This window comes from Alligator mississippiensis, chromosome 2 (assembly GCF_030867095.1).
Source record: "Alligator mississippiensis isolate rAllMis1 chromosome 2, rAllMis1, whole genome shotgun sequence".
NCBI lineage: Eukaryota > Metazoa > Chordata > Crocodylia > Alligatoridae > Alligator > Alligator mississippiensis.
Window position 1 is genome coordinate 99,435,198 of NC_081825.1, and position 16,163 is coordinate 99,451,360.

The 16,163-nt window shown below is 41.2% G+C and overlaps 1 protein-coding gene across 2 annotated transcripts in view; it reads right to left on the bottom strand.

The window, feature by feature from the left end:
- ARHGAP10 (Rho GTPase activating protein 10) overlaps positions 1-16,163 on the bottom strand; it is a 219,185-nt gene that overhangs the window by 90,501 nt on the left and 112,521 nt on the right. For both annotated transcript variants that reach the window (XM_014593705.3, XM_014593702.3), the window contains exons 11-13: positions 9,192-9,273; positions 6,686-6,728; positions 5,030-5,095 (exon numbers count right to left, since the gene is read on the bottom strand). In XM_014593705.3, the coding sequence (XP_014449191.1) occupies positions 5,030-5,095; positions 6,686-6,728; positions 9,192-9,273 (191 nt within the window). The remainder of the gene's footprint in view (positions 1-5,029; positions 5,096-6,685; positions 6,729-9,191; positions 9,274-16,163) is intronic.

The following is a 16,163-nucleotide window of genomic DNA, read 5'->3' on the forward strand; positions in this document are numbered from 1 at the left end:
GGAACCAGATCTTTTCCCAGCATTTCAAACTAAAGCTGCTTTTTTCTGTGTGCATACTTGGGTGCAAGTTGTATATTCCACGTACAAGGTATCAATCCAACCCACTGCACTCCCCATGCTAGGTACACCCAGAAGGATTCAACCCAAGACACTGTAGTCAGTACTTCCTATGTAAGCGGGACACAACAGCTGTAAAAGCTAGAAATATTTACTAAATGTTCATAAAAAGAGTTAAAGAAAAAAGGTAAGGTCTGTCTGTATCACTCTGCTGTTGCACTCTTTTATCATATGCTTTGTTAGAAATCAATTTCAACTTACTGAAATATAGTGTTGACACTAAATAAGGCCTTTGTGCACTAGTGCAATTAAAGCAAACAAAAATAAACACCTCTATTACCTGTGTTCAGATGGACCTAGAAATACTAAAATACCACAAAATCGGAATAATATGAAAAAAATCTTTAAAATTAAATTATTTAAGAATACAGCATACAGAGAGAAAACTTGTAGAGAACTTCCAGATTCAACAACAGATGGTTCCAACACAGAGAAAAAGAAAAAGAAAGCCAAGTAGAACTACTCAAATAATGGAAAGTTTATTCCTGAATAAGTATAGGATGCACTATCCAAAAATTCATTTGCATTATTCATAACAAATATTATTCTTAATGAATTACTCAACCAGCTGCATAAATGAGACATACCACCACTATCCTGTTATACTCAATATTAGTATCTTGAATTCTGCAAAGTAAAACATTCTGCTTCTAAGTTTACATCCTCTTCTTCTTGGCCTTATTTCTCAATTGCAGGATAACCATAGGAGAAATAGATGAACTTCCTAGAGAAGTCTGCTATTATAGAAGTATATTTAATTGTATTAGTGGGCAGAATTAAAAAGTAGGCTGTAAACTAATGTTATTATAAAGTGAGTTTACCAAAACTCAGAAAGATTACAAAAAAAGACTGTCAATCTCCTTCCACTAGATTTTCCAGTGGGTCACATTATTAAAAGCATAAGGTCTTCAGACAGTTTATACTGTGTAACTTAGAAAACTGCCAGCACTAATACAGAGTAAGATTTTCTGATCCACCCTAAAGCAGGAAGTACCGGCAATTTAGGGTTATTGAGAAGCATGTGAAGGGAAGGGCAACTCTTGCTTCAATTTCCCATGTGTTCCTTTGAGATCTTTAGTGCAAAGATAATCTTTGACACAAACACCAAATTTCATGAGGCTCTGCCAAACTGCACCAGGCCTTTTGCAGGATGATTCATCATTAGTTTTAGTGCTGCAGAACAAGCCTTTTGCATATCACGCAAGAATCTAAGAAAAAGCTGAAGAAACATTCTTACAATCAAATGTATCTTACTGCTTTTTGCTCATCTCAGAAGCTCAAGCTCTCAGATTGTGTATTGATTTTCTGCATTGCTAACATTAAAACTAATATGAACAAAATTGTGCTGACTCAAACTGTTGGTACCTTAAGTTTAAGGATTTAAAAATAATTTAGGCCAAACTTCAGCAACTCATTGCTCAGTATTAAAACAGTTGTGCAGCTGTGAATGTGTCTGAAGTGACAGTGGCATTGAAACCAGAAAGTTACTTGAGTTATGGAGCAATAATCATCATTCAGTGCTGGTAATTACTATCAGATAATTGATCCAGTTAAAATGACTCAACCTAAAAGAAGCAGAGTTAATTGCTAATGCAAAATGAGGTGTGCAGAGGGGAATTAATACTTCAGTACAGTCCTTACCTTTTAATGAAATTTTAAATAAAACATTACACATAAAAACAGTTGGAAATTATGTTATTTCTGATCTATTCTATGAGAGCCACAGAAGTCAGACTGATAGCTGTGGAAGAGGTTTCCCTAAACACTGAGGGATTCACAAGATGATTCTTTTTAGATTAATGGCTTATTGCTGATTAAAAATTAAAATTCTGACTGGTTCACCAAACAGAAGTGGCCCTCAAACCAAGCACCCCAAGCTGCTTTAAGTGCTGCAAGGTTTCTTAGTACATATTCTGATTCTCTTTGTGTTTACACAAGTTAGAGGTGACTAGCACTCAGATACCAGAGCCTGACATGGCAGCCAATTTGTTAGACGTGCCTACAAATAATAAGTATAAGCCGAAACTACAGTCTCAAAATTACACTGTAGCAGGCAGAATATGTCCACTAAGCAAGTATGGCTTAAGGTTTATAGCTGATGTAGGCTTTTAATAGAGCTACAGAAATCACTTATTTTATGTCCAATTACATGGTACAGAAGTGATCACTCATGCACGTTCACAATTCAAGGTAATATCAGGTTGTTTCCGTGGGAAGGCTCTCTATTTTCTTCCCGCCAGTTAAACAGAAACATTCTTACCTAGGAAAAAACTGGGATGACAGCTCACTACTGCCATCTGTCTCTACACCTTGAAACAGCTGCTGCTGCGAAACTAATATTAAGTGAAATGTTATTCATCCTTACGAATGGCACTTTAGAGAATGCCAACTTTGCCATTATACACCAACACATCTAGCTGTTACCCCTGGAATTAACTGCACTCAGGTAAATCTCATGCATTATTTACTGAGGTACAGAAATGTAAATCTAAATGGAATAATAAAATCAGAACCTTGAGCCTTGCACTTGTATACAGTGCCTGAGTATAAATCCCACTAGATTTGTGTGTTGAGTGAAAATAATGGGTCTGAGGAGTTAAAAATACAATTTTAAAATGTTGGTTAGGTAACTCTATTTTTCCAGTCCAATAAATAAAGGCTACAGTCATAGCCTCTCAGGAAAAATATTTAAGAATTCCAGTCCACTAGCAAATATGATTTTTTAAGTCATATACAGTATTTGGTTTTTCTATTCATTCAAAATGAATAATTCTTCTCAGTTTTATAAAAATGAACACAACTGAGAAAATCATCCAGCCATTGACAAGTTTATGTTCAATATGTTATCCTTTTCTTCTCTCTCTGAATACCAGAGTTTTTCTGCTATGACATGACAAGACTATTCTCAGTTTCCACCCACACTAGACTGTCCTCTCTTTCCACCCACACCAACCTCACACCCGTTATGATTAAAAGAGATAAAAACATGGCATATAGACACAGACTCTGAAAAGGCATCTGTCCTCTATTTTCTTCTATTGAATATAACGTGCTCTTGAAAATGTACTGCAAAAGTAAAATAATCACAGTAGAAGTTGTTGTAAGAGCAAATATTGTATATTTTCCTACCTAGACATAAAATCTGGAGGCCTGTAGGATATCAAACTTTCCTCAGTGCACAGCTCATGTTATTACACAAGTGCACCAAGGAGACTTGTACAAACAGCATCCTCTCCTAACACCTGGATAGCTCAGCAGACATCATTGGGTGTAAGAGAGAAGAAATTAATCTCGTCTCCCTAGGAATGATTCTGCAAACTATGTGCACAAAACAAGATTTAAAAAAATAGCTTATGTTCATTCTCAGTAACTAGAAACAAAGACAGCTTTGTAAGAGTACAAAGGATAGTGGACATGACGCCTTCAGTTCCCTCCCACATGTGGCAACCCTATGTCTGCTTCATTTTGCCTGACCTCAACAGCTATTTTGGGTTTTAAAAAAATCACTCTTTCATAGGTTTGGTTTTGTTCCTCTTCCCTCCCCATTTTTCCCCCAAAATGTTGTGCCAGACGGAGCAACATTCACACTGTCACATATAAGCAAGACCACATAACTATTAGAAATGTGGTGCACTGCTCTGCTTACAATACCTCAAAGACCTACAGTTCCTGTAGGGTAAGAAACCAGTCTTTTGGTCCTCTTTTGAATTTACATTTTGATACAGTCTTCAGGTACATAACTGCATACTCTTTTTTCCATAAGATTTTGGCCCCATTCATTGTACAGGACAGACCTGTTTTAGGAATTAATCAGGTTTTTGTAGTGAAGGAGCTGGCTTTTTGTGTGCTTTATTTGTGATATGTCCTAACTCAAACACAAAAGAGCCTAGATTTATGTGACTGATATAAAGCAGATACTGGTAATTTGACAGATATCTGAAAGCCCAGAAAACCCAAAAAAGTGTCAACTCAAATCTAATCTAATCTGAATTTATTCACAAATCTGTCAGACTGAACTGATGTAAATAGAGTCCAAGTATAAAAGACTTCTCAGATTTTTCTTTGCTATTCATGGTTAAGTCCCCAACATTTTGGAACTACTTGTATTTATCAATTATATTGCATTCTAATCTGTACAGGTGGAAGATTTTGCCTAATAAGACCTTGCATTCATTGCAAATAACTGAACTACTATTTTATCCCACTATATCTTCTAAACTAGAAATGTGGCATACAAACAAAAGTTATCATTGTTGTCCTCTGTACAACATCAGGTCACTGGATAATTAAAACAACCAAATCCAGCATAATCATATGTCTAAATTCCCCTTCAGGAGTAGAAGCTCTGAAACATTTAGATTGAAAGAAAAGCTCACACCCTGAAATTCCAAACCTTTTCAAAAGGGGGACAAACAGTACTAAAGTTTCCATTTTAATTTAATCTTTTCCTAAAAAGGAAAAGCTTTACCAATAATAGTTTGTTTCACTTTCCAGCCTAGCTAGACACATTTTTCTTCTTGAAAGTCAAATCTAAATAAACCTTTAAAAACACAAAAATCCTCATGAGGCATATGTGAAATGAATATATTAAATGTGTGACGGTCGGGCTCAAATGCAGAACAAGAAACTGGAATCACATACATCTTTGGTGACAGATCAGCAACAACTGGCCAATATCAACAGTTCTTTGAGAGGAAGTGTCCCTTGGTCCTGGGCTAAATTGAGAATTAAGTCGCACACAAGGCTGAGCAGAAGCAAGCTCCAGCCTGTTTCTGATCTCTCAGCTGCTGCTATTCCTAATGGAGGGTATAATGAGACTAGCATCCATTACATACACTTTCCTTACCTCCGCCCCCGCCCACTCCCACCTTCTCCCAGTCCTAAGACATTCATTCATTCTTTCATTTGTTACCTCGTGTTTCAATGGCACTGATGCATTTCCTAATAATTGTGAAACCTATCTTATCCAACTGCGCACCTACAAAATAAAAAAAAAGAAAAAACATTCTGAGAAATTTTTCAGCACAATTAAGTATACACCTCATAAAAAGTGAGGGTTGGAAGGGACCTCAGGAGGTCAGCTAGTCCAACCCCCTGCTCAAAGCAGCAGCATCCACAACTAGATCATCCCATTTCATTTTCTTACAAGGCTTTCCACATTTTTATATTTGTAAAGGCTCGACTCACATGTAGGGCACCTATATATGTGCCAGATATCTGCTCTGACATCTGCTGAATAAATCTGTCACATGTATTCAATGTCCCAAGCTTCAAAATGGCTGTGGGGGCTCCTTAACTAAAGCTCGTCAAATGAGATTTAGTTAAAGCGCTCCCACCGCCATTTTGAAGCATAGGCTGCTGAATACACATAACGCTGCAGGCACTTAATTAGAGTAGCTCCATTTTTAAAGATATATATGTGCATTATTTCACAGCAGCTGCCAAACAGATTACACAATCTATGAATACATCAGTGTTTTGTAACACTTGAGGCCCAAGTTTCTTTGCAGCCCTCTCAGGGGCAGGGTAGGGTTTGAACCTATGTCAAACTTCCCAGCATAGCGCTTTAACTACTCGGCTATAGTTCAGGCACTCCCCTTTCCAAACCTTCTTCTTAAGGCTGGACCCCTGAGCAATCAAGACTGAGAGATATGTGAGATCAGAAGGAAGAGACAAAGCTAGGTGGCTTGTAGTTCAGCAACATGGATGTTGCACTGGTGGGAAAAAGGGCCTGGTGTTCTAGCCTGGATCCTTGTTCACAATAAGGCAGTAAGTTCCATACTGCTCGTCATCCATTTTATTTACTGAATACTGAATGAGAGGGTCAGTGGTCCAACTTCAAAAGAAATGCTGGAGAGGGGACTGGATAATGCCTGAGCTATGGCCAGATGGTTGCAGCACAGCCCTGGAAAGTCAAGAGAAACAGGAATGCCCCTTCTATTTAAGACTCTCATTCAGGTATAAACGAACATAGATAGCCTCATACCTACCTAGCCAGTGCATAGCCTACTGTGCATTCTCAGTGGACATTTACACACTCACAATGCACAGGTAATAGAATTACAAACTCTACATAAATACCAAAAATGCCACTTACATCACTGGAAAACTGCCATTTGGGGACATAGAGTGTAACAGCATTTGGCCCTTAATCTTTGCTATGTTTTAATACACATGTAACAAGTCACTGAGTTACAGATTCTTTGACCCAAAACATTGAATTTTCTGGATTCTGTGCATTTATATTCTGAAACAATGCACTTTTGTTATGTTTAAAAATAAACTTTGTCTTTAAAGTTCTTTGAGCATGAAGTGAGATGAGACAAATGATGGAACAATTTTTCCTCAGAACAGGCATGAAGCTGAACTCTAATCCTACAAAGGGGTTTCTACTGCAAGAAAATCTGATAACTTCTATCAAATTATTCATAAAAATCTATGTTCATAAGTGCTTGCAAGACCAGGGCTTAGTTGATCAGAAGTAAGGTCCTTTACAGACCTAGTCAATGTATTTCAGAATTTTAAAAGTTACCAAAATTTTAATTTTAAAAATAGCTCAAATACTTACTCCCTTCCCTTCTGGTGTTAGGTCTATTCAAATTGATGAACAGCTAGTAGAAAAAACACAAAAAAAATACTGTTCAGTGCAAAAAATATTTATAAACTGAGATTCAAGATGTCCCCTGCTTAATGCAAAAAAGGACAACTACAGCAACTAAATGACTAAAACAATGGGTCACAACCTTTTTAGACTCCAGACACCTCTTTGAAAATGTCAGCTCTTGGTTTTCACTTGTTTTTTTTTTACTTTGGAAAAGAGAAAAGCTATTTCAATGAACTCAAAAGACCACCGCAAGTCAGAATATTGCATTGTTAGGTGTGCAAATACAATTCGCAACATAAACCCAGAAATACTAAATATGAACCCAGTATTAAAGACTTTATGGGGCACCCTGCAGCACCCCTGAAAGGCTTTCATGGGACCCAAGGGTGCTATGTCAACCTATCTGAAAATCACTTGGCTAGATAATACAAGCCTTTACCTAATGTGCTGGGTTGTAAGGTATCTGGAATATTATGACACCTTTCCATCCTGAATCAGAATGAAGGGTCAAAATAGTTACACTATTTGAGATGGGAGAAAAAATTTAAACATTTCTGGATCTGTTCAACCTGAGGTCAGGCAATATCAATCTATACCAAGGGTGGGGCTAAATACAGCCTGCAGGCTGGATCCAGCCTATGGCTGCCCCTGCAGTGCTCCGCATGGGGCTGAGCCCTACTCACTCCTGTCGGGGAAGCCCACACCACAGTCCCGCCCATGCCTGCTGGCCCAGACCCCGACCAGCGCATGCAGTTTTGGAGAGGCTGTTCCTAAGTGCTGCCCTCCTTCCCTTACCTCCAGCAGGAACCGCCCAGCTGAAGCTTCCTTCCTGCCCACCCACCCTGCGATGCAGCAGGGGCAGTAGGGAGAGGGGGAGCCACTGCTGGAGGCAAGGAGAGCCGAGCTGTATCCGGCTGGCTGCAGCCACACTGGGAACAGCACCGCCAGAAGCTGCGTGTGCTGGGTGGGGCCCAGACTGGTGGGGCTACTCTGCTCCCCTCACATCTGATCCACCTGCAGCTCCTCTTCCTGCTCCTGCCCCTGCTGCACTCTGGCTGGGAAGAAGCTTCAGCCGGGTGGATCCTGCCTCCATTCACGGGGCTCCGGCACCAGCTTCTGGTTGCCTTCCACCCACAATGTCCGCCTGCAGGTGGCTGGTCATCATGGGCTCTGAATACTCCTGAACGCTGCTCCCCATCCACCCAAAACCCCATAGGGAGTTTTGTTGAGTTGTTGTGCTGTGTGAGGGAGGCAGGGGGTGATGACCTGGCCTGCAACAGATCATCAGAACTCCCTATGTGGCCTCAGGCCCAAATAATTGCCCACCCCTGATCTATATCTATCTGTTTTGTGCTATCAGCATAAGGGAATTCTAGCTTAGGTATTTCATATTCCCATTCTTTCCGATGGAACACACTCCCCAGACAGATGAATCTCTCATAAGTGCACTGTAGTTTCTCCATCCAAACTGATCCAATGCATTGTGGGAATCCATATATTCATGGAAGATGTAATTTAGCCAGGAAGCCGAGATCAATGTGTGAATGGGGACAAGGCATCTAAATGACAAAAGCCCAAGATACACTATAGTGACTCAGGCAGACAGAGATTAATTCAACTTGAATTGAGATAAAATATTTGATTTTATAGAAATATGAGCAAATGCAAAATATTTCCAATATGGTTTAGATTTTTGTACAGATCTTCTATGAATTCTCCCCACTTCCTCAGCTAACTCAGTCTAGTTATGTAAACTGCATCCTCATGAGTTACAGTAAGTTACATCTCCAGAGTTCTAAAAGTTTTTCACTGCAATACCAAGAATAAAAGAATCAAATTCCAAAATTTGCAGCAACCATCTGTTGTGACACAGAAATAGCAGCACTATCAACTCCCTTTATTCTTGGGCTGCATAACTAATATGCTAGACCAAATATCCTTCAAGCATAACATTAGTGAATCAATGTGCATTCTAATTCTTCAATTCAATTGTACCTCTAAAGTACAGTGAGATAAATCAAAAAGAAGGACAACTCCCCCATTCACTGATTAAAAAAATCAAGTCAGCTTTAGGAAACTGAGAAGTGACATTCTTGAGTTTGTAGTTTAAATTTTCAAAACTATTTTTCACTATATTCACTACACAACTGGCTTATTCAAGTCTGTGCCACTGTAAGGTGGTAAGGTCTGCCAGTAAAAGTGATTAAGTTACATTAGTGATTAGCTAGAAAAGTGACACCATCATTGTATTGGAACCTATACATAAAAATCACTGTTTCTTTTCTTGTTATATGGAGAAGCACCACACCTTCACTTCAGGATTTACAGATCTCTGTCCTATTCCATTGATAGTCTTTCGTCAGTAAATCTATCATTTTCAGAAATATGCAAATACAATGTATTAAAACGCAAAAAAATCATCATTACATAATAACTAAAATAGGGGCTGGAAAAAAGATTATATACATACACCTCCTTTACTATCCAAGGCTTCCACCCACAGCTTCCGTTCGTCTTCAGAGAAGGCCTGCATGGTCACAGGAATACCAGGTCTACAAAATACCAACAGAAGCAAATAACATACATATGACTTCCATTAGCGTGCACTGTGTGCACTGGTACGTCACTGAACATTGCCCAATACACACGATGGGCAAATGTTTTTAAATTTCAGGGATAAGCAATGAAGAATACACACACATACACATCACTGCCATCAAAACCAACAAATCAACTATGAAATATTTCTTTCTTTCTTTCTTTCTTTCAAGTAGAAACTTGTTAATTCCATTAACTAGAATCACTGAATTCTGTGAATTTTAAAACAAACACATGCAAGAGGAATATTTTATCTAAAAATTACTTTGTCTATTTGAAATGTATAGTTCAATTTTAAAATAGTGAGGAAAATAAGCATAGTATTCTTATAAATATTCCAATATTCTTTACAAAAAAATAATCATTTTTAACATAGCGCCTCATTAAAAGAAACCTTCTACTAAAACTTTCCTAACAAGTGAAGGACAGTAAATGTCATTTGTAGGATATAGAGATTAAAATAAATCTACTCTCTCTCTATTTTTGTTTTATTTTATTTTTAAGAGTAGGCAAAAACAACGCCAATAATGATGAAGCTCAGCACAGTGTACACACTTAAGGGAAGTTAAAAGCTGAAATGAAGCAAGAGCAGAGATGCTGGCAATACTGTCTTAAGAAAACAGGGTAGATGCACCTTTATAGACTAACTAAATAAGATCTATATATAGTGAGAGAAAGCACGCACAAGCTTTCATGAACCCAAGTTCACTTAATCTGAAGCTGAAAGATGCATATTTACCCTGCCCTTCTGACTGACTTCAGACTAACAGGGCTAACTACCTCCCTCCAATTACTTTCCTGCCAATTAAAAAAGGGTATTATTATACTCAGTCTGCCACTGAATATTTATATATATGATATATACATCTCGATTCTCTTAATTTCTGCCTTCCAATTACAGAACTAGTCTTACGGAAAAGAAAGTGCCATTTTAATAAGGCAATAGTATAGAGAAAATGTTTAAATTGCTCCCCAGCCTCTATCCCAAAATAGCCTGGGGGCTGCATTCATGTTTGTACTACTAGAAATATTTATGCTTCATCCTCACCTACTTTTTTCAGACTCGTAAATTTATTTGTCTGCCCAATTTAATTTCAGTATAGCAGCACACAGGTAAGTATTAAGTTGCTTTCCTCCCCACCTCACACATGATTCCTTCAGATTACCCTTAAGGCAAAATGCTTCACATAGTCCAAGTTCTTTAAATGAAAGCCCTTGGCCTCAGATTTTAAAACTGTGGCCTTCCCCTTTAGTAGTCCATGCAGAACTCAAGGGAGCCAATTATAATTATGGAAAAGAATAACACGTGGCACAAATATTTCTCTTTAGATCAATTAAAATGCAGGTTCTATCAGAGCATGCATATTTCATCTCCAACCGTCTTGAAAGACAACCAGCACCCCCACCCCCCATTGAATGTAAAAAGCAAACCATGAAGAAAAGCTCCTTGGGGCATTTCATTAAAATTTCTGCACCTACTACTCTTTGTGGCTAAATGTAAGCTAATGCATGCTTATAATAGCAGTAAGATGTGAGAAAAACATTCCTTTCAGGCCAAACAGGCTTTTCAGGTCTTAAATTGGCCATTTAGTGGTATTTAGTTTCAATCATCATAAATATAGAAACTTAATCATTCTGCAAGGGAGAAAAAATGTAGGGAGTAGCTGAACTAGCAGAAAAGACCACACACTGCTTTGGCCCTTTTCATCTCCTTCCTTTCAGTAGTGAAAGCCAAAACCAAGTCACTTTTATACTGTATAAATGTTCTTCCTCCTCACTGGAATTGTAAGTGAAAGCACAAAAATCTGAAATCTAGACAAACAGATCAAGCAAAGTAATCTCTCCAGAAGAATGTTAACAAAATAAGATAAGAAAGACCAAAAAAAATTCCACAAACTTTTTCAGGAGGATCATTTTGTATACTAGTGAAAAGCCTGCCAAGGAGAGATACTATTCCTTCTTGTCCACTTAGACTGAGTACATGCATTCAGATGATGTGGGAGAATTCTCCCAGGTTTGCTTTCCTGGTAGAAAAAACTTACTCAGAGACACAGACATTTAATGCTGAGCCACAGAAAAGGAGAGAGCTGCAGTACTGATGCAGCACAGCCAGGGGTGTCCTATGCATACATCACAGATGGCTCTGCAAGCTCTCTCGGTCTCCCTGGAGAAAGATTGCAGCAGGGCACAGAGAAACCCTGGCTGGCTGACCCAGACTGCTCAGAGCCAGCCTGTCTCTTCCTGCAGTGCAATGTGGGGACTGCAAAGGAAGTGTATTCTGTTCCTTTTTTGGCTGGAGCAGTAGAGTTCAGTGAGGAATATAGCATCTCCCTGGGGGTGGGGGGAAAAAGCACTTTGGGATGCTGGACTGTGCTGTGGCTTCTCTGAAAAGAGAGCTTGTACAGATATTTGCTTTCCCAGGAGAAATTCTCCTAGGATATATTTAACCCCAGTTATTTTGCTGGCGTAGCAGCCATTTTTATGCTGAAAGAAAAATCCTGAACATCTGTACACTCATGGTTTGACCTGAGAGAGCAGTGACTCTCCCTAAAGAAACTTAACATCTGTATGTGGCCCAAGACTATTTCTCTCCATTGAAAATTTTACTTCCCATAATTTGTCACTATTACATCTAAGCTACAAGAGTGATAATGGAGACAGTGTCCTTAGGCTATGATAGCACTTCTCACCATTTCTACGTTTGTTGGAACCAAACCAACTGGTATGGTAGGGACCATGGGATATTTTAGGAAAAAAATCCCAGGTCTAAGTAAAGCATACTGCATTGATCTCCCATCAGTGCATAAATCACGCGGTTATAAAGCTTCTTACCAAAGTAAGATAGAGCTTTCGGGGACATGCACAAATACTACAAAGACTCCAAATCAGAGGCTGAGAAGGTGAATGTTAGACACACAGGGCATGGACAGAAGTAATAACTGAAATATTTCAAATGTCTCTGAAACATTTCAGAGAGCCAGCAATACAAATATGGTAATATTTTGAAGCAATTCACTTTTTGTTGCGTCTGCATGGAAAAAGACGACCCGTGTATTCTCCAAAATTCCACAGTACACCCCTCAGCCCCTCCATCTCTACAGGAAAAGAAAGAGAGCAGGCTGAGTGATAGCTGGCAGACTATACAGCTATGAGTCCCACTCCCAGTCAGGGCCTGCCACTGCCTCCAGCAAGAAGGGGAGTGGAGAAGCAGAATGGACTGGAGCTGGAGATGCCCAAGGAGCTGCCACCACATACAGGGATCTTCATCCCTAGTTCCTTTTTATCTCTCCACTCCTGAGATAGAGAGGAGAAGTAGAGAGGATTGGGGCTGTCAGTACACAGTTAGGAACTCCCCACCACTGCTCCCACCCCTCCAGAGATATCCTCTGCCACCCTGCACCCCTTGGCTGGAAAGCTACTGCTGTACGCAGCCATGACAATTTTGAAATTTTCCAGCTGGGATGAGAGGGGAGGCATAGGAGCTTAGGTATGTTCCCCCGGCTGAAAATGCTTCCTCTTTGATGCATTTTTAAGTGCACTTCACTTGGAAATATTTCAAACGTTACTTCTAGCTGCACCCACAGAATACAGTATAAAAAGCAACATCATAATCTGATCAAAAATTACTCCTGTTTAGGAAGAAGTAGAAACAAACTCAAAACTGTCATTGTAAAGACAAACACACTAATGTGTAACAATATTTCTCAAGAGGTGGGAGTATTTCAGAGCATTCAGAGTTATCTACCTGGTGGCCTGCAGGCTGCATGCAGCCTGCAAGGGGTTAATCTGTGGCCCCCAGGCTCTCACTCAGCGGCTGTTCCATATCATTCTAGTTCCAGTGGAGCCAGGGGATCTAGCCTTCCCTTATGGCTTCTGATTTCTGCTCCTGCCCCAGGGTGTGGCACAGCATGCAGGAACCTCTGCTGTTGAGTTTTTTGTTTTTGGGGGGGGTTGGGGTTTGGTTTTGTGTGTTTTTTTTTTTCAGGGGGTAGGGAATCCATAGGTATACACAGTATAATGACTGCTTGCTGGAGCAAGCAGGGAGATAGGGGGTGGTGGGGAGGGGAACGACAGATTGCCTGCATGTAGGATGAAGCAGGGAAGGGGACTGCCCATGCATTCTATGCAGCAGTGGAGAGGCCCTTAGATTGCACCACTGCAGCCAGCACAGGGTGTAGCCCCCTCCCAGCATGGCTTGCATGGGGTGCAGCCCCGACCGCTGAGAAGCAGGACAGGCCTGCATTAAATGATTTCCACACCACAGAACCATTCTTATTTTGTGCACACTGGAGAGTCAAAAGTGCCAAATATGGGGGGAAAAAAAAAGACATTAGGTAAGAAATCCTGACAGCTGTTTGCTATTTGACTGAGCCAACTGTGAAGTCCACAATACCCACAGCCCTGAGCACTTTGAATTCTGAGGAAAAATGGACAAATCTCACTTGTCTCTATAAAAGAAAAATGGATGTCACTTCCTTGTTACAAGATCCTGGGAAGTATCAACTGATGGCAGCATATTGGCAAGGCTAAACATTTTCCATTGAGATACTTGCCTTAGATTCTAGACTCACTCTTCCTGCCAGGAAAGCCACTGGGATCCATAAAACTAGGGCTTGGCAACATATGGCTTATGAAGATGGAGAGTTTTACCTATGCACCTGTGCACCCTAGGTTTAGACAGAGAGGGCAGGGTGGAACTGCACTAGGGTTGGGCAGCTTGACTCCACACCAACACTGTCACCACTTCCTCTAGCCCCCTTCTCCCTGGATGTGGCACGGATGCGCACCCTAGCCCAGAGGTTCCCAACCACCAGACTGAGGCGGGCGGGCTGGCTGGCTGCAGGGTCATGGCACAAGCCCCCCCGCTCGGAGCCCCGTTCATCCACCCAGTTGAGTGGCTTCCAGGGTCACATCTGAACTTCTGGAGTTAAAGTCAGGTGGTAGGGGAGCCCTGAGAGGGAAGCAGCTGGCTCTGCGCACTCTGCCCTGCTCCTGCCGGGCCATGGTAAAAAAAAGATTGGGAACCACTGTTCTAGCCACTGGGGAGCTGCACTGTAGCTGGGAGGTGGGTGGGGACAGGGAGAAGCAGCAGCACTGAAGACACCATTCCCAGGTGCCTGACCATCATGCATCCCCCCAGCCCCCAATTCTGCTGCCACCCAAACTGCATCAGATCAAAGCAGGGTTGTTAAAGCCTGTGGCTTGTTAAAGGTTGCCAGCTGCTGCATAAAATCCATGACCAGTGGTCAGTCTTTTGGACACATTTTAGGAAAGAAAGTCTAAGCCATATGGGGCTATGCTGCCCAGACTGATACTTATGAATTTAAGTGTGCTGCTGCTCACCTACATCAGCTGAACACTTCCATCTCAGGCAATGCCTTTACTGAGCAGGCAGCATGGTATCTAACCACAAGGGGATACACCTCTATATCAGGTGAGGTGGACTGGTCAAAAGGTTACAGTGGACAGAAACAGATTCCATTTTTTACAGAGGGCAGAAGGATGTGAATCGTCTTGCAAGCACAACCAAACATCTCAATTATCTCTATCTCAATTAACCTTCCTGTGTTGAACATTGCCAAGCACAAAGAGCTGACATGCAAGGGCTAGGGGAAGATATGCTTCCAGTCATAACACATGGGAGGGAACGGGGGGCGGGGGGAAATAAAATCAACTAATGCATTCTAGACTGGATTTATTGCACAAACTGAACACAATGCTGAATAAAAGGAAAGGGCAGAGAACAGAGAGTCAAATCTGTAGTAAGACATTTTAACCAAGCCCTACCAGTGCAATGAAAATGCAAACTCTCTGTCCTCTGCCTTTTTCTCTCTTTTTTTTCTCCAAGTCATGAGTGCTTGAGCCTCACTCTGGACTAATGTTGAATACTGCCCCCAGTAAACCAATCTACAAGTTGTCATTTGGACTGTTTAGGCTGGGGAATCAGAGGCAGCTGGAGATGACGCTAATCACCTCACTCCTTTGTGTGCCATTAGCTATAGAAACTAGTCTCCCAACCACACTGGCTCAAGATACAGTTCAGCTCAGGATGGTTCCTTGTGAGCCCAATTCCAAAAGGGCATCAGGAAAGCATCACCGCAGTTCTGGAAGATTGTGAAACCAGCTTTTCTTCCTTAGGACTGTCACAACCCAAGGGTGTGATTTTTGTTTTGTGTGCGCTTTGGCACCACTGAATTATTTTCCCGCCAATTTGTAGCTTTCTTTGCAGTGTGCATTTCTTCTTTGCAGCACAGAAATGCACTTTGCAAAGAGTTCCCACCATTTGTATTATAATTCGAGCCCCATTATTGGCTTGCATTAAATTATTCACACATGGCGGCTAGTGATTGGCTTGCTAGCCGTATAAAAAGCTTGAGTGGTTTCCGCCCAAGTTGGAGGACTCCATGAACACCAGGAGGAGGAGACTTCACACTGTGTGAAGATCTCTAAGCGCTGCGGAGCCTGTCGGACCCAGCGCATTTCAAGCAGGCAACAGGGGTCTGATCAGCCTCTAGCCTCTCCCCGTCACCGAGCGCAATCCTCGATGTATCCCTCTTCCCTGCGCGCAAAAGGATCCACGGAGCCTCGACAACTCCGTGGGAGAGATCCGAATATTGTCTGAGTCCTCAAACGAGGATTTAAGCGGAGCTGTGCCTGGGAAACTGTCCAGCCTACACCGCGACCATCTTCGGTGTAAGTAAATAATCTTGAATCAACCATTACGCGTCCATGACTAATTCTAGCGTGCCGCCTGTTTTCTCCGACCCAGCGTGCCCAGGCTGCTGGCTACAGCCCGTGCGGCACGAAAAAGGGCCCAGATCGCTCCTGGCCCGCACAAGGACTA